Source organism: Vicugna pacos, unplaced genomic scaffold (assembly GCF_048564905.1).
Source record: "Vicugna pacos unplaced genomic scaffold, VicPac4 scaffold_19, whole genome shotgun sequence".
Taxonomy (NCBI): Eukaryota; Metazoa; Chordata; class Mammalia; order Artiodactyla; family Camelidae; genus Vicugna; species Vicugna pacos.
In genome coordinates, this window is record NW_027328740.1 from 34,806,748 (window position 1) to 34,831,913 (window position 25,166).

Genomic DNA, 25,166 nt, shown 5'->3' on the forward strand with positions numbered 1-25,166 from the left:
TAGTTTGTGGTAGTCAGTCTCCAACACCCCAGACAACCATGAAGGAAGATGATTTGGCCGACCTAGGACCTTGGATTCTCACCCTCACCATGGTTCATCTCACCCAGTGGAAGGGTGTGGCCACCACCATCATGCTGACCATGAGGTCTTGTTTCTCCTTTCATGCTCTGGTCCAAATGTGGACACTTCATTTTTCACTGAATTTGTCTCACTTGAGACAGGCCAGAATATCTGAATGAGTCCATCACATTCTGGGTGGGGAACAGAACAGAAGTAAGTGTCACAAGTAGATGGAGTCTAGGCTGTCCGGGTTGGCAATTGCAGGCTGGGATCTGTGATGGCCGGGCTGTACCCTGGACACAGGCCTTTCCCGTGGCTCCCATGAGCCCAGGAGTTGGAGTGAGAACAGCCTTGCCTGGGTTCCCACATCCTCATCTGCTCACTTTCAAGTGTGTGTGCTAATTAGGAGCTCCCCCAGACCTCGGGCCCTTCAAAGCTCAGACCACGGGAGAACCTTGAGTCCCTTCTCCTGGGCCTCCTGTGTGAGAATCCAGTGCCTTCTGAGGTGGCCAGTGGCAGGAGATGCCTCCCCCGCCGGGGAGCACCCTACGGAGGACTGTTATTCAGTGCACCATGCTGTGAGCTTGTGGTGTTCCGACCATGGTCCCTGCAGAACCACACTTGAGATGGACTTATTGTCATAAATAACAGGACTGATTGCAGGGCAGGGCCGGGGGGAGGGAAGAGTGGAAATTGAATGTGACCTCAGACAACTAGGTGGGTGCTGGGGCTGTTACTAAAATGGGGAGTCTGGGAGATACCTGCCAGGAATCGAATTCCAGAGTAAATGGTGGACATGAGGCATTTTTAAGATGCCATTTTTCATCCAAGTTAGGACTTCAAAGAGGCACTCGGTTCGATGAGCCTGGGGCTCAAGTGAAGGAGCCGGACTAGAGATACACGTTGGGAGTCGTCATTCTTAGCTGGTGTTCACAGCCTTGCATGTGAATTAGATCTTCTCGAGGGCTGCAGACTGAGGCTGAGGGGGGGCAGGGCTGTGCCTGGGTTGGAGGAAAGCCCAGACCATGCAGCTTTGGTGTGTCAGTTAGCTGCATTTGCCATTTTCAGAGCAATGCTATTTATCCTTAAGGGGCCAGGTGGTGGGCAGGGCCAACCAGGAAGAAATCTGCAGGGAGGGTCGTGGCCACATGTGCGTCTTGGGAAGGTGCAGAGGCTGCAGGGTCTGGGAGGGTAGAGTCCTCAGAAGCTGAAGTTGGAGTGGGGAGTGGGGAGAATGTAGTCACAGTCACCTGTGAGGGAGGGAGGGAGGCCTAGGGAGTCCCCACCTTACCGGACTCTCTTTCCCATGAACAGAAGGCAGTCAGACAGAGGATCTGAGGTGAGAAGGGATGGGCAAAGGGAGGGGAGCCAACCTGGAGAATGTTGCTTGGAAAGTTCTGGGGTAGTCTCCCTGAAAAATAGAGTTAAATATACCCAGACTCTTAAGAACATTGTTAGTGACTTGGGAGGAGGCAGTTGTTTTTCTGGCCTCCTAAGGGTAAGGCATGTGTCCAGGGATACACAGAAGATACGGGCAGTCTGTTCCAGGGGCTTGATCGTTACCGGGGGAACAGTGCAAGTTTAAAGGGGGAGAAGGGCAGCGGAGGGAAACTAGCCAGGCCCCGTGTCAGGTACCAGTCGGCCGCCCTACTTGCGTGTTGCATTCACATCCATGACTCCCAGGTGGGCAGTGGCAGCCCCCTTTTGCAGATTGGGAAACCTTCTCAGAGGGGTTAAGGAATTGGTCTGTTTAGCGGCTAGTAAATGCTGTAGCAGGATTCAAGCAGGGCCTTGTCAGACTTCAAGGTCATGTTCTCTCTACTGTTTCCAGTACTTCCCTGTTATGCCTGGAATGGTGAAGTGGGTCAGTTTTGGAGCCTTTCAGAAAAAGTATGATTTAAGAGCCTCAGGACTGTTTCACAAAGCTCAGCGTTCTTTGATGATTCTGAAGCACGCAGTGCTTTTCGCCCCACAGAGGTAACGTCTAACTCCTTTGAAGATGACGTGGTTGCAAATGATGTACAGGTGCAAAACCAGACTCTGCAGCTTCTGAACGGAAACTCTCCAGTTCTCCCTTGGTCAGCTTTCTTCCGCGGGATGTAACTGTGCTGCAGCGTAAACCTGAGCTTTCCGTATGGAGTGAGTGTTTAATATCCAAAGTTAGCATAAAACGGTCAGATGAAGAAAACCGACGTTGACAATTTATTTTTGGGTTCCATTAGTCAAGATATACTATCAATTATTGACCCATATAGCAAATGAAATTCAGTATAGGACATTGCATTTCTTGCTTTCTATTTAGAGTTCTCTTACAGAATAAGGTTGCCTGCTTTGGAACATCAGCTTCACCACCACGGCACCTATCAGTGTGTTGGTGTGATTGCATTTACAGAGTGAATGTAATCTGGGCTTCCTCAGCCCCAAACACTTCAGTGCAAAATCACGGGCTGTAGCCACCTGTTAGTCACGCAAATACTTCTAAAATTATATGATTCCAGAAAAGAAAGAAGAGAGAGAGAGATTGCCTTTATCAAATTTCCTTTCAGTTCTAACTGCAAACTGTTGTTGAGCAGCTCTTGTTTCCTTTGTATATGAATATATACATTTCTTTGCATGTAACCTAGGTTTTGGACTAGAACACCAAGTTCTTGCTGTCCACAAGCCACAAAAATAGTAGCCAAATTGGACCCGTGTGAAATAGTTTATACTTTTTTCTGAGAAAGTATCCTTGAATTTGGGACTTGGGCTGTGATTTTTGCTTTTTGATTCCCCCACCCGTTTTGTAATCTCTCACTCCTTCCCACGTGGCCCCCAAGGGTTCGTGGTCTTATTAGGAGCAGGCACCCAGTTGGTCTCCATATATTGCCGCTATAGATAGAGCCCAGACAAGACTTAAGGACATTATCAGAGAGGACTTCCTGGAAGAAATGGGCTCTAAATTCAGTTGTGAGGACAGAGTAAGAGTCAGCCAGGAGAAGGAGTCAAGAATGTGGCTCAGGTCGCAGGTGCAGCCCGGGCAGAGGCCTGGAGGCTTTTGGCGTGGGGACCCGGGGAGAGTGCCCTGTGCAGTCCAGGGTGGAGGGAGCCCCTGCTCGGGAGGGCACTGGAGACAGTCCGTGGTGTAGGGCTTTGGAAGAAGTTGAGTTTTACTAGAACTGACACAGTAGGCAGTGAAGGGTGTCAACAGTAAGTGACCCTCAGGAAAGGTACTTCAGGTTTTGCTTCTGATATTCTACAGACAGAAGGATCGGGATGGGCGAGAGCAGGTATGTCTGTCCCTTTGAGATCCAACCCGTCATTCATTTATTCATAACACGTGCACTTCTGTGAGTATAGGGGAGAGAGGGTGTAGCCACGATAATAAGCAAAATGTATTTGCTTCTTGAGAGCTTAGCATTGTCAGAAGTTGACTTAGCCTAGAAAGCTCTAGGAAGAGAGGAACAAATTGTGGAGGTTGGAGGGAGGGAAGGCTTCCTTGGGAAACAGTCAAAATGAGCCTGGAGGCAAGTGAGAGGTAGGAGCATGTCAGGGGACCCCTGAGGTCACTGGGAAAATGTGTACTGAGGTGAGGCTGGGCAAGCAGGGTCTGGGGTGGGGCTAGAACTCTAACAGGGAGCCTCTGAAGCATTCAAAGTGGGGTTGATGTAATCAAATTTGTGATTTGGGAAGGCTGCCGTGGCTCTGTGTGTGTAGCGGGGATGAGGGGGTGGGTGCCACCAACTGGGGGATCATAAGAATACCATTCACAGGCTGGAATACGGGCATCGGGGCTACTTGGGGACGGCAGGGGCAGTGTGGATGCCGGCTTTTTTATGGGGGGCTTGTTAGCGGGGCCGCCCTTGAGGCACCTTGTGGCTGTAAGAAAACTGATGGAGGCTGCCAGGTGGACTTTCGTCTTCTCTCTTTCCCTTCCTTGTTTGATGATCTTAGCTCAGCCAACATTTGGAACAAAAGAGCTAATTTCCAGGGTTGCCCAGGACTTTGTTGAGCTCGTTCGAGTGAGATCTGATTGGATTTAGGTTTGTGTTCAGATCTGGATGTTCACTAAGCTAGAAACGTCCTGTCATTTCGATTTCCATAGGGGTTTTTATTCTTGATAAAGATTGCTTTCTTGGTGAGAGGAAATTTAAAACAGCTGTTGTCTTTTTCAAAAAATCCTCTTTTAAGAATTTTAATATTCAAAAGAATACGAATATATAAAATATTTAAGGAAGTCTTTGGTGTGGTTTCTTTGCTTTCTGAGCTAATGTGAAGTTAGAGCCTTTGCATTACTTAATAGCACATTCTTGTCAGTATTTAAAGAGCTGTTAGTGAGCGCCCCAGGTCCCACCTCTCAAAGAATCGTTAAAGTTTGCTCTGAAATAGTGAGGTCATAAAGGTCTTGTTTTCAGAAATCAAACGGTTTATAATACACAGCATAACTCCATTTATAAAATGATAATAAGTTCAAAACTAAGAAAGTGGAGGATAAATGATTTTTTTAAAGCCTAAACATAAATTTTCTTGTGCTAATGTTGCAAGTGGAAATTTTGAAAAGAAAAATCCTACCGCAATATCATCTATTTGGAATACATATATGAGTTTCACGTTTGAAAAGTATCTGCGCAGTGGTTTTCGAAGTCAGGAGCATTCCTGCTCAGATACTGGCAGTGATGGTTGCTGGTGTTCAATGGAAGAGCCTAAATTTGCCTTCTTAGCTTTTTGGTTTTTTTATAGTGAGAGGGTTGAGTAGTGCTTTGCCAGCATGATTTTGGGGCAAATTGAGGGCAGATGTAGTGTTCCAGCAGTGAGAAATTTCCATGCATTTTATTTTCTGGACATCACCAGGGCACATGTGGGGTTTGTGCCTGCAGGCTGGAATGCTGCAGGACTCCCTGATCATTCACCTTTATGTCCTGGAGCTGCTCCGGTCAGTGAATGATTTTCTGTGGCTTGGAGATAATGTGGTCTGATGGAGATGATCAGATGTGCAGTTAAAATGCTATTACTTGAAATAAGAGTAACCTAGAAACATTTCTCTAACAATACAGGATGAGGGAGGAGGATTGGCTGAGCTGCTTGCAGTGGGGAGTCTTAGTTGACTCCCTCACCGTGACTCCTGCCAATATCCACCCCAGCCCTGCACGGTAGTCCTGCCGAAGCAAGCAAGCACTTTGCTCAGAAACAGACTGAATTTCCTTGTGCCTCTCTTTGTTGGATTTTTTTGAAAGCACATTTTGCCCTTTGCTTCAATGCCATCCATGCTAGTCACCTCTTACACTCATTTTTCTGGCCTCGTCCATAAATAGCTGCTGAATGGATGAACAGAATGTAGTATCTCCATATAGTGGAACATTATTCACACGTAAGAGTGAATAAAAAAGACAAAAAAGAAGAGGAAAATGAAAAATGCCACCTGTTTTGGGAAGTCCACTTTGACTGTTCAACCCACACTTTTCCCTTTGAAACCCAATCACTTATGCTCCACTCTACTCTTTTTGATAGTACTTACCACCTTCTAATAATCTTTAAATTTTTCAAAAAAAAAAAAAGAAAGAGATGCTGATACCACTTCAAAATGTACAAGACTTGATAACAGCATGTTAATTGAAAGGAAGCAGACACAAATGGCCACATATTGTTGATTTCAGTGATATGAAAACCCAGAATAGGCACATGCTGAGGCAGAGAGCAGGTGATGGTTGGAAGGAGCTGGTTGGAGGGGGATTAGGGAGTGACTGCTAGTGACAGGGGGATTCTTTTGGGGTGATGAAGTGTTCTGGAAATAGAAGGTGATGAGGGCTGCACAACCGTGAGTGTGCAGAAGACTGCTGAGCACTGTCTCTGGGAGTGCCTGTTGTCGGGGCATCTTTATTTTTTTCTCATCCTGCAATGTGAAGAACCATCTTCTGCTCTGGCCATTCTACTCCTGTGAGTGGTGCGGGTCAGAGACTTTGTAGAGTCATGTTTCTTTTTTCCCCCTGGCTGAGTGTAGGCAAAAAAGATTTAAGCCTGAGAAAGTGCTCCATCTGCAGTAATGTCTTTTAGATTTGCATGGTGTAAAAATCTTGAGATCTTTTAATCATTGAGGCCAGTCTGTGGGGGGAAATACCCCGTGAAGCCTGGGTGAGCCGGAGAAGAGCCGCGCTTCTCTCCCAGACACGGGTGGGGATTGCACCCCCGTTCAGGCAGTGAAGGGCCCAGACCCGTGAGCAGACTTGACAATCGTGAATATTTACGTGTATCCGCTGCTTCATCTTGGATATTAATTTCAAGCTGAGTCAGTTTGTGGCGGCAGCCTCATCCTACATCAGGAATTTATAGTATCTGCTCTTTGAGGTGAAGACCTGACAGACTTGATTATTTAACAGTCTGCCTTGAATTGATATCTCAGATTCCTTTGTCAAAAGCAAACAGCAGAAATACAGAATTCCTTTAATGCCAATGTGACCTGGAACGAGTTTAGTCTCTGTGCCTCAGTGGCCTTATCTGTGAGTGGGAAAGATGATAATAGTGCTTCCCTCAGAGGAGCTGGTGAGGGGAGAGTCAGAAGCACAAATGGAGGACTTACAAAAGATGCTCTTGAATGACCGAATTTAGTGATCTCAGCCTGGTGAGGCCTGAGGGGCAGAGATGTCAGAACAGAGCAGTCCTAGCCGGAGCTCGATCCGTGATGGAAGCTGTTATGATCAGTATCACCACTGTGCGTTATCAGGTAATTTTAAGACTTGGTAATATGAATTCTTGAAAAATGTTAAAGGACTAGACATCTCAGATCCAGTTTACATAGTCCTCAAGATTTCTTCTGAGAAATGGATGGTTTCTTCCCCATCTTAAATCTGAGATGAGTCTCTAAAAAACTCTGTATTCCTCCATCTTTTTGCTTTAATTTTCCATTTCCTAAAAAACCATGTTTTTAAATGGAGTTAATGGGGACTGAACTGAGTGCCTCATGCATGTTAAGCACTTACTCTCCCAAATGAGGTATCATCTCCTCCGTGATTTTTGTTAAAATTTACTTTCTTAGTTTACAGAGGTAAGAGGCCTCTAATTCTTTTTCTGGAGACTTGTCCATGAACCTGTAAATCTATAATTAATGGACAAAATTTGGTTTATTAAAAAATCATTAGAATATTCTGCAATTCATCCAAAAAGAAATGCTCATTGACTTAAAATGTTTCCCCTTTAAGGGGATTTCTCCTGTTTGGTCTAGCTTAATTTGTTAACAGCCATCCTCATCATCATAATGACCAAACTCACTGTGAGTGGACACCTACCTAAGGCTAAAATGTTTTCCTCATGTTTTAATTCATAGCAGGTGTTTGATTGTAGGTATCAGTGTCTCCTTTTTTGCAGCTGAGGGATTGAGAGATGGAGCAGCTTGTCCCAAATTACACGCAGCAGGCTGTGGCTAGCTCGGTGCTGGAACCCAGGCTGCACAGAATGCATTCTTAATTGCTCCTCTTATCAGCCTCCCGTTAAGTGGTTACCCGAACACCTGTGACTCCATAAACGGCCGAGTTTAGTGATCTCAGACTGATGAGGCCTTGAAAGGAGAGACACCATTGAGAAGTTGAGACAGAGTGGCAGAAATTAAAATTGTTCATTTTCACAAATTTTTAATTCTCAGGTAATTACATAAAAAGTTATTTTTTTTATTTTAGTGCTCTGTAAGCACTAAAAACAAAACATTAAAAATAATTATAGTGCAAAAGAGAAGTGAGCTCTTAAAGTCCAACCACTGCTAATGATGTTGCTTGTTTTTCTCTTGTGGCCCTTTTTGACAGAAATACTTACAAAGACTGAATTGGTTTTATGTAGTTTTAATATGGAAGAAAAGATTGTCAGTGAATATTGTAAGAAAAGTCTTTACTCTTTTCTTTCCTGTTGATGAATATGTACTTTATTTTCATGGCTTAAGTACATTTCCTCATTTGTGAAATTTGAGTAATATCGTTTAATTTGTCTGACTGTGAGAGGTAGATGCCTTTATACAAAGAACCCAAGAGGTGCTTAATAAAAGTGTGCTGTCACAATGACAGATATTTTAGAAGGATCAACTCTGAATACTAAAGAGTGTCGCTTATTTCTGATACATATTCAATATGTATTTGTATGATATATTTGAATATGGTTTAAAGTAACAAGGATTCATTTTTTTTTGGTGTAGTATGAAGTTTTAATGAAATCTGTATCATTCTAGTGAGACAGGGACTAGTTAAATTGCCTTAATCAGATGACCTTGAAGATTATTTACACAGAATATGTATTGTTACAAATCAGAATTTATGTTGCCGTGTAACCATCCACTCAGACATTTAAATTCGTGGGATTCTGACCAGATCCGTTAAGTTTAGTAAAATCCATATTGATCATTTTCAGGGAATAAGCTCCTCTATTTTGTGATTAAAGAAAATTTTGATTTTTTTCTACATTCTTAACAGGTTTAAAATATCAAAACATTGATTTGACATGTCACTTTTTTAATAGAGAGAATAAAGCTCATGCTGTTTTATTATGTAAATAAATGTTTTTGTATGGCAACAAAATTGTATGATATCCTGGCTCTTTTAGTATTTTGCAAGATACTTAGATAACCTACTGTTGGAAAAATACAAACGTGAATTTTATGAATATAGGCCTAGTACAGATCTGTTGGTTTTTGCTACAGTGCAAGACATGAGGCATAGGAGAACTTTGCTGCTGATTGCCAGGAGGACAGATCCCATGTCTCAGTTTCCCCTCCTGTAAAATGAAGTGGCTGAACTGGATTCTTTCCTCTTCTAAGATGAGTTTCCATGAGCCTATATCTTCTGTTTATATTCAGGAGTATTAGCAATATCAGATTAAATACTGAATATCCCTCTTTCCCCCGAATCAAAGTGCAGCATGTGCTATATAAGTTTTATTTATCTGATTCTCGTTACTGATCCTACAGGCAATTTTTGTGTTGCATCTTTCCTGGTAACCTGGAAGGTCATTTTACCCATAGGTGGCACTGTTGCACCTACTTACAGTCTTAACTTTCCTGTTTGTAAAAGGAGGCTTAAACAACGTTATTTTATTTTGATTACTTTACTTAATGCTTCAGAATAGCCCAATGTCCATTATGTCTGTCTAACTGGAAAAGTTATTCTGCTTATATCTTAGATTTATTCTGTCATCTCACTGTGAACATTTCAGACTTGCTGTGCAAACAATAGCAAAATCGGGCTTTTCTTCTAGTGTTAGAAACCAGTGAGCCGGGATTTTATAAAACAGCTAGAAGCGGCATCTGGAGGACCTTAAAGGTGAAAAGTGTATTGAGTTCCCTGAGTTTTGACCCCGCCGCTGTGTGTTAATTGGTGGTAGGAGATTTGGTACATATACGAAGGGGTGTAGTTTTTGATATGGTTTGCCTGCACGCGCTGCCACTGAGCCACTTGAGCCTGAGTCAGTTCGTTTTGAGTTTTTCCCTCGTCTGTGAGATGGGGACATTCGTATCTGATTTGTAGAATTGTGAGAATTAGAAATTATGTGCAGTGTTTACCACAGTGAGTATGTCAAGAGGGCTCTTAAACTTTAGCTGCTGTTTTGTGTGAAGCCATCATTTGAGAGTCTTTGGCAATTACTAAGAAACAGGAAAATAAGAAGAGATGGTTTTATGATGAAAGATATTTGAGGAGGTTCCATAGTTCCTATACCCATAATTTAGCATCAGCAGAGTCAGAACTGTTACACAGTCGCCCTAAACCAACGTTAAGCCACAGAATTATTTGTTACTTCATATATTTTGGGGTTTAAGGAGATCCAATACTTATACATATGTTGTCTCCAGAAGCCTACTGAGAGATGACACAAAAGAGTATACAGGCAATAAATGTCTTCTTTGTTACTGATGAAGCCACGTTCTCCATGAACTTCAAGGCTGTGGGAAAATGCGTGTCATGATACTGTGTCCCAGAAATACAGACTCACCCTGTCCCATGTAGCTCTGGGCCACAGCGAGCCTTCCCTTGAGAAGACCTGCCCTTTCATGCACAGGGCTTTCCTGACATGGAGCTGAGCATCCCGCGTGCTTCCCAATGGTGACCAACACTGGAGTGAAAGGAAGGGTTTCACATGCCCTGCTTGTCTCCCTGGACTCACACCTCACTCTGTTAGTGTAATGAGTGCTAGCTGTGGGCCAGGGGCCAGGGGTGTGAAGGGAGAAGCACCCTCCATGGCCCAGAGGAGTGGTTAGGAGACATCCACTCCCTCAGTTTAAACAGGTGGTTGGATGGAACATAAGGGTGCTCCCCAAGAGTGTGTAAAAGGAGAAATAAGGATTTTATTTGGGACTTAGGCTAGCCAGGAAACAGATAAGATGATTAGAGGGGACACTTGTAAAACAATTTGATATTAAGTTGACATTTGTTGAACACCCAAAATGTGCTACATTCTTTTCTGAGCATTTTACAGAAATGAATCCTTCAATCTTCTCAACAAGCGAGTAAGGAAGGTTTGATTGTTATCCCAGTTTTACAGTGTGGAAATTGAGGCACACAGAGGGTAATTAAGTTGGCAAAATCACAGAACTAGTAATTGGCAGAGCTGGTATTTAAACCCTGGCTGTCTGGTTTTGAGGTTCCCAGAGATGGGCTTTGGGTGTTTAGCATTATCGACATCCCTGAATCTTTATACCTCTGTGCATCAGTTAGCCTAGAAAGGACAGGGAAAGGAGTGTTACACAGGAGCTCATAGTCATTTCTTGGCCGCTGTCCACGGAGAGTGCACCGTGATTGGCGTTAATTGACTTCTGGGCAGTAGATCTGTTTGTATAATAGAAATATAGTTCATTGAATTAATCTAGAAACCCTTCCTGCTCCGTTTCTGTCCATGCTTGCCATGTGACTGCCTGCCCGTGATTGGGCCGTGGAGGAGAAAATGTACTCATGGTTGAACTCTGATATTTCAGTCTGGTTCATAGATTCACGTCTTCTGTTACATTAAAAATTTAAGTTTCTGGTTTTCTTGCATCAGTGTCTCATGAGCTTGGTTAATGTGAAACCAGTCCATGGGAGCCCAGGGATGATGACGGTATAATTTCTGAGTACGTTGAGGCACTTCTACCCATGCAGACGTGGCTGGAGGATGTCCAGCTTCCTCACTGATTTCCCCCAACAGCATGGTCCTCTCCCACCCCTGGATGTGAGGTTGGGAGCTCTCTGAGTAGGCCAGTCAGAGGCCGAGTCCACCAATCAGAAAATGATGAAGTACCTGGAAGTGGGTTTAATAGAAGACAAGGGCTTCCAGGTTGTCAGATGGGCTGTTCGAGTCCATTTGGTGAAAAGCTGTCCACTGTCTGTGGTTGAGCTACTTCTTTGCTGTTGAAAAGTCTGGAGTAGATGAAGGGATTTTAAAAAGCAGAAAGGAGTGATTTCAGGTGGTACGTCCACACCGGTGAGAAGTGATGAATGACCGCCTTTGTGAGTCATAGACAGTCTTACAAACTTCATAAACCAGCTTTAAAAGCTCTTCCATCTGAGTGCACTTCATATGGGGTCCAGATCATCACTGGTCGCACTGTGAGGGCAAGTAACTGATAATGGCAGAAAGGACACGGAGGCATCAAAAAGGTCTCAGTCACTTTCCCTGATTAAAGGATGCAGCACAGTGTAATATATTTTAGCTGGTTTTTCACTGAAAAGTTTTTAGTGTTTTCTGGGACTCCCCAGTGCCCCAAGGTTCCATGCAGCTGGGTGTCCCCTCAGTGCAGCTCTGTCAGCGCTTGCCCTGGGCTGACGCGGTGTCACGGGGAGCAGGACAGTCAGCGTCCCCGGCTCCTCCGAGCTCCGTCTCCTCATCCGCAGAGCCGGGTTTCTCATCCGTGTCTACTTAGTAGGGTTGCTGAGAATCACACGTGATGCTTCAGGTGTGACCTTTGGTTGTCTCTGTGATTGGCATATAGTTAATATTTGATAGAAACACTTGTTTTTTTAGTATAATTGTAGCACCTAGATTGCAGTGGTTTTTAGTCTGCATTTTTTATAACTTTATTCTTATTTTTAAATATGCACTTATTTTTATTTATTTTTTTTGGAGGTACTGGGGACTGAAGCCAGGACATTGTGCATGCTAAGCAGGTGCTCTACAACTGAGTAATACACACCTTCCTTTTCTGCACTTGAAAGTAAATATTGCTATACACAAAATAGCTCTTAAACACCATCATGGGACCTAGTCACTGTATAGACAATTGAACACGTATGCTATTTCAATAGGAATAAATGTTGATGAGACATACATTTCTGAATCTGTTAATGTGCTTAAAAACGATCATAGGTAGTGATAAACACGAATCTTTGATCCAGTACTTCTTAGAGACTGTTTTGCCATCAAGGGAAATTACATTCTACAGAGAAGGCTAATTGGGTCTCTTTGATATTTAGATAGTTTAGCAGATGATGAAGGCTTTCAAAAGCTGACAGTTTTGTATTTTAAAGTAACTACAAAGTTACCTTCTACAAGTTGTAAGTACTAAGCCTGTGAAGTGCCCAGTAATCCAGGGGGTATGTGTCTGTGTCTGTGTCTGTGTCTGTGTGAACGTTGGTGTGTGTGATTTCAGGAAGGTAGAAAGAAATTCCGTATAGACTTCTGATACCTTTCTCCTCCATTTCAAGGTGTTGGCATATATTTACACTAATAAATTGATATTCAGTTGTCATTTGGAATATTGGGAATAAGACTTTCTCATACTTGTTTCAGAAGGATTAGGGAGCATGAGCTTAGGAAATGGGAGGAGATAGAGGCAGGGAGGTTCTTTAAACTTTGTGCAGAATTAGAAACAGTAACTTTTCTCTTTTCTTCTAAAGCAAACTGGCACTGAATTGTAACATACTATTACTCAGAATTGCTTTTCTGATCAGATACATGTACCTCAGATTTTTAAATGCAACATGAATGATGAAATGTGTTTTAGCAGTTATTTTTAAAAGTAGTCTCTTTTCAAGTAAAAGGCTATAGCCTGTTCTTTCTTCTAGCGGTACAAGAAATTCTCATTGTTCTGTTGCAATGATCTATGTGCTTACTTTTTTTTTTTTTCTTTAAGTGCTTTTTTCATTGTGGTTTGAATGAATGTTTAAAATTTCTGGATTTTGATCTTTAGAATATGCTGATTTCTCAGAACTGTTAAAAACCTGATTGTTCACTGCTCCTTGTTTGGTGGGGCACCCTATTGATTTCTGTTGTCTGTTAAAGAGTGAAATTCTTCCTCTAGCCTGCAGATCATTAAGTGAATGGTTTGCAGTGTGCCTTTAAAATTATTTGTATGCATTGAGCATGTTTGTCCAGTGAATTTTAAATTGACTCATTGTAATGACTTTGATTTGATTCTGTGTCTTTTGCTCCTCTCCACAAGAATTTGAATTCTCTGTTGCATTTTGTATACGTGTTCTTAACAGGGGAAGAAATTTTGCATTTTTTACAGAGGTGGGTTTTCCTATCCCCTCTGAATGCCTTCTAAAATTGATACAATAAAAATCAGTTATTGCAGTGCATAAATATTTCATAAATTATTTTTTGGCATAATCAGAAACAATGACCAAGAATGATAATAAAAAATACGAAAACCTTCCTTCCTTTGAAGAATAGAAATCAGGTAGTCAGGCTCCCTCATGCTTTGTGCCTGACACACTTACTCTCATGTCATTGTGTATCATGATTCGGAGATGGTATTGTTTCAGGTTTATAGATTTTTGTTTTAACATTTGTGTTGAATTCTTTCTCCAGGCTCATGTTTCCTGTTGTGTTTGTGGAAAGAGTAGAAGGGAAAAAAATACTTTGTTTTGTTTTCAGGAGGCCTGAGTTGATGGGAAAAGAGTTGAGGGTGGGCTGAGGAAAAGAGTGACACTCCCTCTCCTCCTGGTTGAAATTGATAAACAAAGAAATCAATTAAGTATATCGATATTTGACCAAAAGAAGTTAGCGAGCCCAAACTGGCTAGAAATGCACAATGGAAATTACTGAATTCAGCTTCAGAATGAGGTGCTTTACCAAGTAGAAGCAGCTTAGAGCAATCAGAAAATCAGTAATATGATGAGATATAAATGGAATATTATATCTTTTATTGCTGAAACTTTTCTACGTTAAGTTGTGTAGAGCTAAAATTAAGTTTCAATCACCAGGAGTTAAGAGAGTGAGTGGTACTGTAGGATCATTATTCACGGATGTGCCTAGACCCTGATAGAGTGGCTGAAGATGGCAGGAAAAGACCCACATCCAGGATTTTCATCCTAGGGTGTCCTCCATAATGGTTCCATGTGGAAGCAGATGATTGGGTTAACAAATTGTAACACACCCCAGTCGCCTCTGAATTTTAAGAAGAAAAAATATGCTTTGATACTGCTTTACAAGCAAGTTCCTGTGCATCCTCACTCCAGACTCCTTGCCTTAAAAGCAGAGACAATGCTTTGCTTGTGTAGTTGAGGTTTTAGATAGCACTCTGCTGGTTGTAAAGCAAGGACCGAGACCCTCAGCTATAAACGCTGGGCTTGTGTGTTGTTAGATAATGTATTATCCCCAAAACAAGGATCTGGCTGGTCTGGTGGTCTGCTTTTTAATGAACATATCTAAAAATGTATCTTGTTCCCCTCACCCCATGACTTCCCTAAAGATACACTAATCGTTTGTACTCATTGTGTATTCTACAATCTCTGCCTCATCCTGTCTTTCCCGAATTTCCTCCTTACTATCTCACAACTGTTAACGAAGTTTTCCTTTGATTATACCCTATAAATATGGGAGCATTTGAGAGGCTCATGGAGATGGCTCCCTAATCCCTCTCGATTTCTTGACTTTTTCCACAGAGTCTTGAATAATCATTCCTTGTCAGTAAGACTTCTTCCAGCCAGAACCCACAGTTCCAGGTGAGAAGGATGCAGGCTTTATCTCTCCTACCGGAGGCAGAGACAGAAGAGAATTGAGATATGCTCCCCCGTGATCCCTTCCTGCCCCAGGTCTACTGCAGTTCACCTGCAGCCTTCTGGCATCTGCTCAGAGGGCCTCTGTCCCAGGACTGACCTCAGCGTTTTCTTCCCTTGTCAATATTTCCTGTGCCTTTCAGAACTTGGTCTCTTCTCTGCAATTCAAACCTGGCAGATGTGATGGTGGTCAGCGTGCTGGTGGGCAGTCCTTTGGGGACCCCCAGGAGCCATGCTGATTCTCCTTAGTCTCTCAATCGGGGTTACAGAACAGTCGAGCACCGAAGGAAGCCCATTCTCGAGATGTCAACAGAGCATTTCATCACTTTCATTTTATTTTTCAATTTTTGGTGGAGAAATTATTTGTAGTGAACTGTTCCAGATATTTGCCGCCTGCTTTCCTCATCACCATTCCTTGTTGTCTCTGGTGCTAGTTTTATAAACCAGGTTTCTTCTCTGGTCATTTCTGGCAGCTGGGCTTGCCGAATCCTTGATCTGTATTTGAAACAGAATGCTTCCTCGTGATGTCAAGGTGATTTTCCTATTTCTGAATATTTCGTGTACACTCAGCAACTGTTTCAAGTGAAATGCTCTTGTCCAATTTCGGTTAACTCACATTTGCTGATCTCCTGCTTTCATGCTGAGAGCAGTTTCTTTTTCCTCTAATAAAAGTTAGCAATTTGCATTTACTATGGAAGATACTGGCCCAAGGTCCTTTTGTTCTTAAGAGTTTTAACACAATTCACCCATTAAAATGTACATCGGTTTTTACTCTATGCCCAGAATTGTGCATCCCATTCAATCTTAGAATATTTTCATCCCCCCAACAGGAAGCCCTGTACGCATAAACAGACATTCCCATCTTCCCCATCCTCCCCCAGCCCCAAGGAGCCACTTTTCTCTCTGTGGATTTGCCTGTGCTGGACATTTCATGTAAATCGAGTCACTTCATATAAGTGGAAACGTCTATTGTGACTGACTTCTTTCACACTGAGTAACGTTTTCAATATTTGCTCATGTTGTGGCCTTAGTCACTATTCTATGCTATGCTATTGCTGAATAACATTCCACTCTATGGCTGGGCCCCACTGTTTACCCATTCATCAGGTGATACGCATTTGGGTTGTTTCTGTTTTTGGCTGTGATGAGTAATGTCACCGTGAACACTCATGTGGTATTATTTATGTGGATATTTGTTTTCAGTTCTCTTACGTGTGTGCCCAGAGAGCAGAATTGCTGGGTAAGTCAGAAACGAAATGTTCAACTCTCTGAGGCCCTGCCAGGCTGTTTTCCAAAGTGGCCACGCTGTGTTACATCCTCACCAGCAAGGGCTGCGTGCTCCGCTTCCTCTGTGTCCTCTTTAGTGCTTGTTACGCTTTTTTTTTTTATTATACCCTATTGTAGTGAGTGTGAAGCGGTTTCTCCTAGTGGTTTTGACTTGATTTCCCTTACAGCTAATGCTATTGAACATCATTACATTGTGCTTTATGGACATTTGTATATTTTCCTTGAAAAATACCTTTTCAGATACTTTATTAACCTTTTAATTGAGTTGCCTTTTTATTGTTGAGTTGTAGGGGTTTTTTTTCTTCATTTTGAGATACAAATTCCTTACCAGATAAGTGATTTGAAAAAATTTTCTCCTCTGTGTTGTTGTTTCACTTTCTGGATGGTGCCCTTTGAAGCAAAGTTTTAAATTTTGATGAACAGCAATTTGTCTCTGTTTTCTTTGTTTCTTGTGCTTTTGGGGTATTATTTAAACTCTGAGGTATTTTATTTAAGCTTTTATATATAAAATAACTTAATTCTTAGGACCGTTATAGGAGATGGGTGCAGTTGTTGTCCCCAGTCTATGGATAGGAGACTGAGATGCAGAAAATTTCACTGAAATATCAGTGTCACATCTACCTAGTGCTGTGGGATTTCAGACCCTCATGTTTGTCCCCAGCATTTGTGATCTTCACCACCATGCTCCACTACTGCCTGGAATTGTTAATGAAAATGACTTTCATTTTTTGATTTCTTGATAGTTTGTTTTCTCATTGGGGACCTCATCTCCTTATTTTCCTTTCGGATATCAGTGTAGATTTATTTTAGGTCTCATGTAGGCAGAAGCATTGCTATCAGTTAACTTCTTTATTACTCACTCTCCAGTGATGATTGTTGCTAGTTGACCTAAACAAGTCATGCTTAAGTCTTTCCTGCTAGTGACACTAAAAACAGTCATGACTTATAGAATGCTCAAAGAAAGTACTTGATTGATTTTATTTTGCTACCCAATCAAACCAATCAAGTAAAAACCCCAGTGTTGACACAGACTATAAGCCCTCCAGAATAGGATCACTGTCTTCCTTCTGTTTCATTTACTTGGTCACAGTGTCTGGATAGTGACTTGCTGTCCAGCAGTTTTGTGAGGATATGGTGCTCGTGAATCATTGTAAGGACAGAATTTTGACAACAGGCTGTGTTGTTCATTTCACAAGGGAAAAGATAATATAGAAATACTGCTCAGATCTATTTTAAAATTAAGCTTGGAATTTTGAGAAGAATTCAAGAAGCCATACAAAGCTCTTTTTCACTAATTTTAGATCTATCTTAGACACATATGGTTACATAGCAGAGTAAGTTATCAAGTACATTTGACAATAGGAGTGTAATATTGATTATTTGTTTTAGTTGAAATATTCTACCTGGGATAAAGTAATCAGTGCCCATAAATGAACAAATATGTTTGTATTTCTATGCAACATGGGAGCAGAGTTCATGTTTCTATATAATATGTATGACTGTGTGTTTTAATCTGTCTGTCAGTGTTTTTATAGTTTTTCAGCAATGTTGTAACTTCAGAATTCTTCTAACATATTCACTCCCGATACTACTGCAGTTTGTACTGTGTATCCTATCTTATGCATGGGATTCCACTGTCCCCTCAGTGAGGAATTTCCTCTCCTATTGAGCTAGTAGCAGAGTTAAAGGAACAGTGATTTCAAGGCCTTTGCTCTCCACGTGTTCGCAGTTTCCTGTCAATCACGATTTTCTCTTTCTTGTGTTTTCATTGTGCAATTAGAATTTTTGAAAATAATTATTATTATGTTTCACCAGTCTCCCTAGAAATTTGATGTGTTTGTGCTTTTCAGTTTTCAATTTATGAAAATTGTAAATGCAGACTTGTTTTTAAGTAGTCCTTTTTCACTAGATATTTGTTTACCTCTTTATAGTTAAAATAATTTTCCCCAATGAATGAATCGGTGTGCATGTTTTAAAAGATACTTTAGTTTTTATTTTTCTTATTCTAACAGGCATATTCGTTGTACAGAATTTAGAAAATAAGGATAAACACAATAATACCTTAAAAATGGCCTCTAATCTCACTTGTAGATACAGTTGTAATGTTTGAAATTGAGAATTACAAGTCCTCTCACTTTGTTCTACTCTTTCAGGTACGTTTTGGTTACTGAGACTCTCGAATTCCCATATGAATTGTAGCAGAAGCTACTCAGTTATTGCTGAGGAGCCCGCTGGGATTGTGATCAAGACCACGTTGTATGTGTGCTTCACTCTGGGGAGCACTGCCATCCCAAGAATATTGTCATGTGATCCAGGAATTTGCGTGGTTTGTCTTTCCAGGTATTTAGGTCTTCTTTAATTTATTTCAGCAATGTGTATGGTTTACATAGTATTATTTTACTTTAATTTTTGCCTTTATACTGAGGACAATTGTGCAAGGTACCAAGATTAGAATTGTATTATAGCCCCGCAACTTGCTGCCACCATGGACGCTGTGGTCTCTCTTTGCCCTTTGTAAAATCTCGCACAAAATAGGACCTAAGTAACTCTCTCTTGAAAGAATGATTATATGATTGCTGAATGATGCTTGAGAGTCCTTGTGATGATGTCTCTTTCCCAGACTTTCCCCTCTTCTTAAATATGCCCTTTCTCTTCCTTTCCTCCAGCCTGGGTTTCAGCCTGCCTGTGGCATTGATTTTCCTTGTCTGTGGACTCTTCTTTTCACTAGTTCATGATAATGTTACATGTCGGCTGTGGAAACTTGCTAGATGTCAAGAAAGAGCAAATCCATTGCATGCTAGTATTTTTAGAGTGTGTTATTGAATTATCAATTGAAATTAAATCAGGCTGACCCATTGAGCCATCCCCTGAGCTCTTTTTGCCTTCCTACAGGTGATACTGCTCTCGTTGCTGCATGTGCCCTTCCCCCAGACTTAGTTTTGGAGTTGAGTAAATCACCATCACTGGAGCCCTCTCTTTAAAAGATGAAGAGAACATTTGCTCCTTCTCCCTGCTTGGGGACTTGGATGAGATGAGGTAACAGATAAAGAATGAAGCCCCACCTCATTCTGACCACTGCTCTTTCCGTTCATTTCTCCAGGGGAAGAGTACAATTCAAAAATATAAAGATTGTGAGCTAATGAAATATACAAGACAACCGATCATTTATTAAATGCACTTTCATGCCAGAAACAAATGTATTATACACACAAAAAGCACATAAATTACGGTAGTACTGTGGTTACAAACGTGGGCCGAGTTCGAGTCCTGCTCTGGAGTGACAAGTCCTGTGAAATGGAGAACTTGTAGGTCGGCTTAGCCTCTCCCGGACTTTTTCTTTCCTGCAGAGACAGGGCTCGCTAGTCATCCCTCCCCCGTAGAGGTGCTGTGGGTTGTAAACGACGCGCGTGGGCAGGCCAAGCACAGCTGCTCGTTCCTCGTAAGTGCAGGATAGCACAGCTTTTGCGGTTACGGCTTTATGATCGCACCGTGTAGACCCTCAGTGCTCCGAAGGGATGTCTTGCGGATTGGAGATGGGATTCTCACTTCTGTAAATACCCAAAGATTGTGTTATTGAGCCTTGCTGATATAAATCTATTCTTTAGAAAGTAGATAATGTAGATATATTTTTCAAACATGCATGCTTTTTTCTTTTATTATTTATACTTCTACCCTCTCATCACGTGGTGTGACTTTTGATGGAATCCAGCAAACAGTCCTAAGCCACCTGCCTCTTCACACTTCTTCGTGATGGTTTTCTTCCTTGACTAGAAGAGGGTTTTGCATAGGAAATTTTGTTTGCTCCCCTTCTCTTGGAGTCTCCCTGTTTGTCTGCCCATCTCTCACCTGTCCATCTGTCCATTTCTCTACCCACTCATTCTTCTGACTTGTTCCAAGAAGCACTTCAGGCAGCTTACAGAAGAACAGATACCAAATAAACAGGTGAGAAAATGGGGCCAAGTTCACAAATTGAGGCTCGGAGTTGAGCCTGTGTGAGAGTTGCAGGCGTGAGACACACGCCTCTGCCTTGTGACTTATAAGATAGACAGCATCAATGTGCCTGAGGCTCCCAGCACACACAGGGAAGCAGGGTTTGTGGGAGATGCTCACTGGCTGTGAAATAAATAAGTGGCTTAGGAGAAGCCCAGCCTTTCCAAATACTAAGACTTAGGAGAATATTTTGAGTGTCTTCCAAAATCTGAGTATTGCATCTTTTCTTTTTCAGAGTTTTATGTATAGTTGGTTAACATTCTATAACTGGAAATTTCTCCAAAACTGCTGCCCACGTGAGTCCCATGACTCGGGAATGGGGCGGTTCTGCTCATTGACGGGTGTTGGCCAGAAACGGAAAATGACAGCCTCAAAGGAGCCTGGGATTAAGCAGTTATGTTTTGTCAGTGCTGTAGATTTCAGAAAATGCTTTTACCGTTTCTCTCCATCTGAGGAAGCAGCGTGCTCCCTTCCCAGCATCAGGAGTTCAGGGTCTCGGGATGGTGGGGGCTGACTGCACTGCCGTAAAGACAGCTGAGCTAGTCACTGCATGTGTGGTGCTTTCACGTAGTGCATTTCATGTTTTTTAAAAGGTTTCAACATGTAGTTAATTAACTGAGTTAATTAACATTTAATAAATATGAGGCTTTTTTGAAAAGACAGTTATAGGCAGAATATAAGTTGTGAACACTTTAAAAATGGCTTCATTACTGAAATTTCAGTAAGGAAGATTCAGTTTATCTTATTTATGCCTCTCTTTAAAAGTAACAAAGAAACAAGACAGAAAAAGCAGAGGATTACTTCTGTTCTTCCTCTCGGCTTGCAGGTGCCCTCACCTCCAGTGGCATCCATCCAGACACCAGCACTGACACTGGCCGTGCTCAGAAATGCCTCAGCCCTGAAGACACAACTGACAAATGGAAGGGAGCCGCGTCCTGTTACAGCGGGTGCTCTCACTTTGTGGGTCCTTATGTAACTGCGTGGTGTTATTCAGGATCGCCCTTTCTACACTCTGTGACGGTGCTGCGGTGTCTCCTAGTTATTTGTTTCTGTAACTACTCATGTATTTTTTCCAATGTGTGTTACTAGACATCTAAAAATGCATTTTTCAGATGAAAAATAATGTGTATTTAATATAAAATTCTGAAAAAAGGGTCAAAAGGGTCTATCCTGTTCCCAGTATTCAGAGATAATAATTAACACTTTAAAATCTATTTTCTGTTCTTTTCATCAGTGTGTATTACCTCTGTCATAAAAACCAGCAAGCACTGTGTGCCTGTTTGCTGTGTGGAGACCTCCATTTTCCATTCAGCTTATGACAATATTTTTTACAGTATTCTATCTCTGCTGGCATGATTTTTAATGACCATTATAGCATTCTGTCTTGTGGAGTCCTCGTCCATTTTACTTTGGACTTAAGTAAACTTTTATATTCCAAGTAAACTTAACTGGAATACTGAAAAGAGAACTGTGGTGGTACCGAAAGTCCCCTACTTCCCTTCCCCTTTTTTCCTGAGAGTAAAAGCTGCTGACAATGTGGAGTATATATTTCATGACCTTTATGTCTTTGTCATATATATATACACACATACATACACGTATATGAGAAATCTATGTATATGTGTGTGTATATATGCTTTATTGAAAAATAAGGCCATACTATATGTTTTCTGTAGCTCGGTTTATTCACTAACGTATATATCATAGACCTCCTCCCACTCCAGGCTCACCCGGTCCTTTCAGATAGAGTAAAGGGGTCTCCTGATGTGCAGGTTTGGTCTCTTGTGTAACACCTTTCGTGGGAGAGTACTGTGGACAAGGCCTTGGACCACGCTGAAACGCTGCAACTTTAGTGCCCACAGCTCTCCGTGATTTACCGCATCATTGTCTTGATGGTGAACACTTAAGTTTTCTCCATTTTCCACTGTCAGAAATGGTGTTTGACTGCCATCCTTCTTGTACAAACATTCCTGTGATCTTGTATGAGTATTCCTTTAGCTAAGGTTTCTGGAAATTTAGTCCTTGGATGTGACAACTTCATACATCACAGGATGCTTTCAAGTGAATCTTGAAATTCCTTCTCCTGTGGGGAATGAAAAGATGTAGAATAACTTATGTAACCAATTCTCTATCACTGGATATGATTTCACTTCAGCATTTCTTCCCACCATTGTAAACAGTGCTGTGCAAATGTTCTGATGAGTACATCTTTTTGAACTGATGTTTTCTAAATGTAACGATTCCTAAAAGTGGAGTTCAGCCTGTGTGCACACACGTTTTTCAGAGTTTACATATCCATTGACATGTCATCCTCCAAAAGATCGCTCACAGTTTGTTGTCTCAAAGATGGACACTAGCTATAATATCTTTTAAACATATTTGCCAATATGACGAGCAAAATGATTTTCATTATTTTAGTTTGCACTTGATGACCAGTGAGGTTTTGAGAATTTTTCACTCATTAGCCATCTGACTTTTAAAAAGTGAATGATCCCTTTTGTCCTTTGCAAACATTTAAGTGGGGGAGCTTCTTGCTGCTTTGTGACAGCTCAATGTGTATTATGAACATTAACCCCTTGTCTTCATCAACATGTATCAGAGAGCTTTTACTTGTCATTTCTTGCCTTTCATTTTGTTCAGTAGGTTCATTATTGTTGTGGCCCAAAATAATCTTAAGATAGTAAATGTCTTCTTTTTGGGTTTTATTCTTAGAAATGCTTTCTTATAATGGTATAAATTTCTTCTGTAGGTTTTTTTAATCTCTAAGATGGAGATGATAATGGTACTTGTTACAGTGAGGAGAAGCTGAATTGATATGACCAAAGAGTTGTATTTGCTCTTATTAGTACTTTCTAATATTTACATCATTTTCTGTAATTTTTCTTGTGGTCATTTTGATGGGAATAGAATTTGTTTTTTCCAGGTATTCTCTGATTGTAACAAGACAATTATTAAATTCATACTTTGGTTTTTAATTTGAAATCCCACCTGTAAAAAATACTTATGTATACTAGAGTCTCTTTTTGAGCTCATGATTTAATTCTGTCAATCTTACTTTCTTACTCTAGCACTATATCTTACATATTGTAAAAATTTATTTAATATATTACAGTGCGAATTTTTTGATTCTTTTTTCGATCCCTAAATTTCTTGGCTTGTATTATGACTTTATTATTCCTGAAGAATTCTAATATAATTTTTTCACGTTAAAAAAAACAGATAAGTGTTGTCATGGGATTTTTTAGTAATTTTGAATTATCTTTAGGAGAACGTACATCTTTAAAACTGCTTTCCTCCATACAAAAGGTTGATGTCTCTACTTTCACACTTTTACTTTACCCCTCAGTACAGTCCTGTACTTTCTCCATGTACAACATGGGCATTGTTTTTGAGTTTATTCCAGATTATTGTTGATGTTTTTGTTAATTTTTTAAGTGAGAAATTTTTGCTATTATATTTTTTAACTGTTAAAACTGACACCTAGGAAGGCAGATTCGGTTTGTAAATACTCACTTTGTAACTTCTCATTTAAAATTGTAAGTATTAAGTATTGTTACAGAATCCTTTCTTTTCTGTTTTTAAAAATTTGTTTCCAAGATTCTCAAAATGGTCATAGCTAAGTAGTATAGGTGGGGAGACAGATGGAGAGAGGTAGTGTGGCTCATGTACAAACTGGGAGCACTTTCATGGCTGCCTTTATGCTGGAAAAGCTGATAAACAGTCCAGCTTAAACCAGGGTGGCTTTGTATGCACTTGAAATCCAGCTTTCCTGCCTGTATGGTGAAGCCTGGTAGGCGTGGCAGGTAGATGATCAAGGTCGAATGGAGGTTATTGGCTGCACAGAGCGCTGTGTCTGAGAACTGGAGACCATCACCATGGGAAATGCTTGGTGCCAGGAACAATGCAGAGGAGCTGGGGAACCTTGTGTTAAGGATTTTCCAGCCCTGGGAGTGGGAATATCAGACTCTGCATTCAGATCTGAGTTTGAATTCATCCTCTTTAGTTTACTTGTCCTCTGACTTTTGTCAAGCTATATACCGTCTTTCACTTCCTGTTTTCTTGTCTCTCAAATTAGGAGAATTACAGCCTGCTGCTAGAGTGTTTGATCAGGTTAAATAATTTGTGTCTATAAGATGTCACATACAGTCACAAGCTCAGTGAGAAATGGGCTGTCGCCTGTTCTTCTGCAGCTCAGTGCTTGACAAGACATGGGGGAAAGCCAGTCCGTAATTTGTGTGTGATGCAAGTAGGAACAAAATTAATGTCTTGCCTTTCCCTAGCAGTATTCTTACAGCTTTGCTTCATTTACTTCTTTCCTCCTTTCCTTTCCCCTTTCCCATCCTCCACCAAAAGAGCCTCTCAGAAAAATAGATTCAAATTACTTTAAAGGTTGGCTCATCCTCATGAAATGATAGTATCTTAAAAAAAACTGTGCAAATCCCAGAATATATTTTATATGATTTACACACACACATGTGCGTGCAAACACACACACACACAAAATCAGTCTACCTCCCACTTACAGAGGGAGAAGGTCCACTTTTTCTGAGTTTTCATTCACAGAGAGTGAGAACAATGTCTCTTACACAGACTTTCACCAGGCTTCGTGCATGGTGTTTTTAATTGAATTTCTGTTTGTGGCCATAGATATAGTCTCCTAATAGAAGAGAGAAAGTGGAGACATAGACATTCCGCTGAGATATTGGTGTCATCATATTTTAGTTGTAAAGGACTTAAGACAGCATAGAGTCGCAACATTTTATGGGTGAGAATCCATGATTTTGTAAGTTAGACAAGAACCTGGGTCTTCTGCCATCTTGTCCACGCGGGTGAAGAGGCAACTGGGCAGGGGATAGTAGGGATCCTTCCTGCTTCACTTCCATGTTCTTGCTAGTTTTCATTTCAGCTGCC

General features: G+C 41.3%; 1 protein-coding gene across 5 annotated transcripts in view; it reads left to right on the top strand.

Annotated features, from left to right (window-relative positions):
- Positions 1 to 25,166, top strand: part of LOC140692921 (trafficking protein particle complex subunit 9-like) — a 104,065-nt gene that overhangs the window by 58,615 nt on the left and 20,284 nt on the right. For 2 of the 5 annotated variants that reach the window (XR_012068543.1, XR_012068547.1), the window contains exons 2-3: positions 19,158 to 19,301; positions 21,082 to 21,126. Coding sequence is in view for 1 of the 5 variants with exons in the window: in XM_072957134.1 (XP_072813235.1) it covers positions 21,082 to 21,215 (134 nt within the window). In the remaining 4 variants the exon portion in view is untranslated. Of the gene's footprint in view, positions 1 to 19,157; positions 19,302 to 21,081; positions 21,216 to 25,166 lie in introns of those variants that run through there. The other 3 variants (XR_012068544.1, XR_012068546.1, XM_072957134.1) reach the window with 3 other exon arrangements.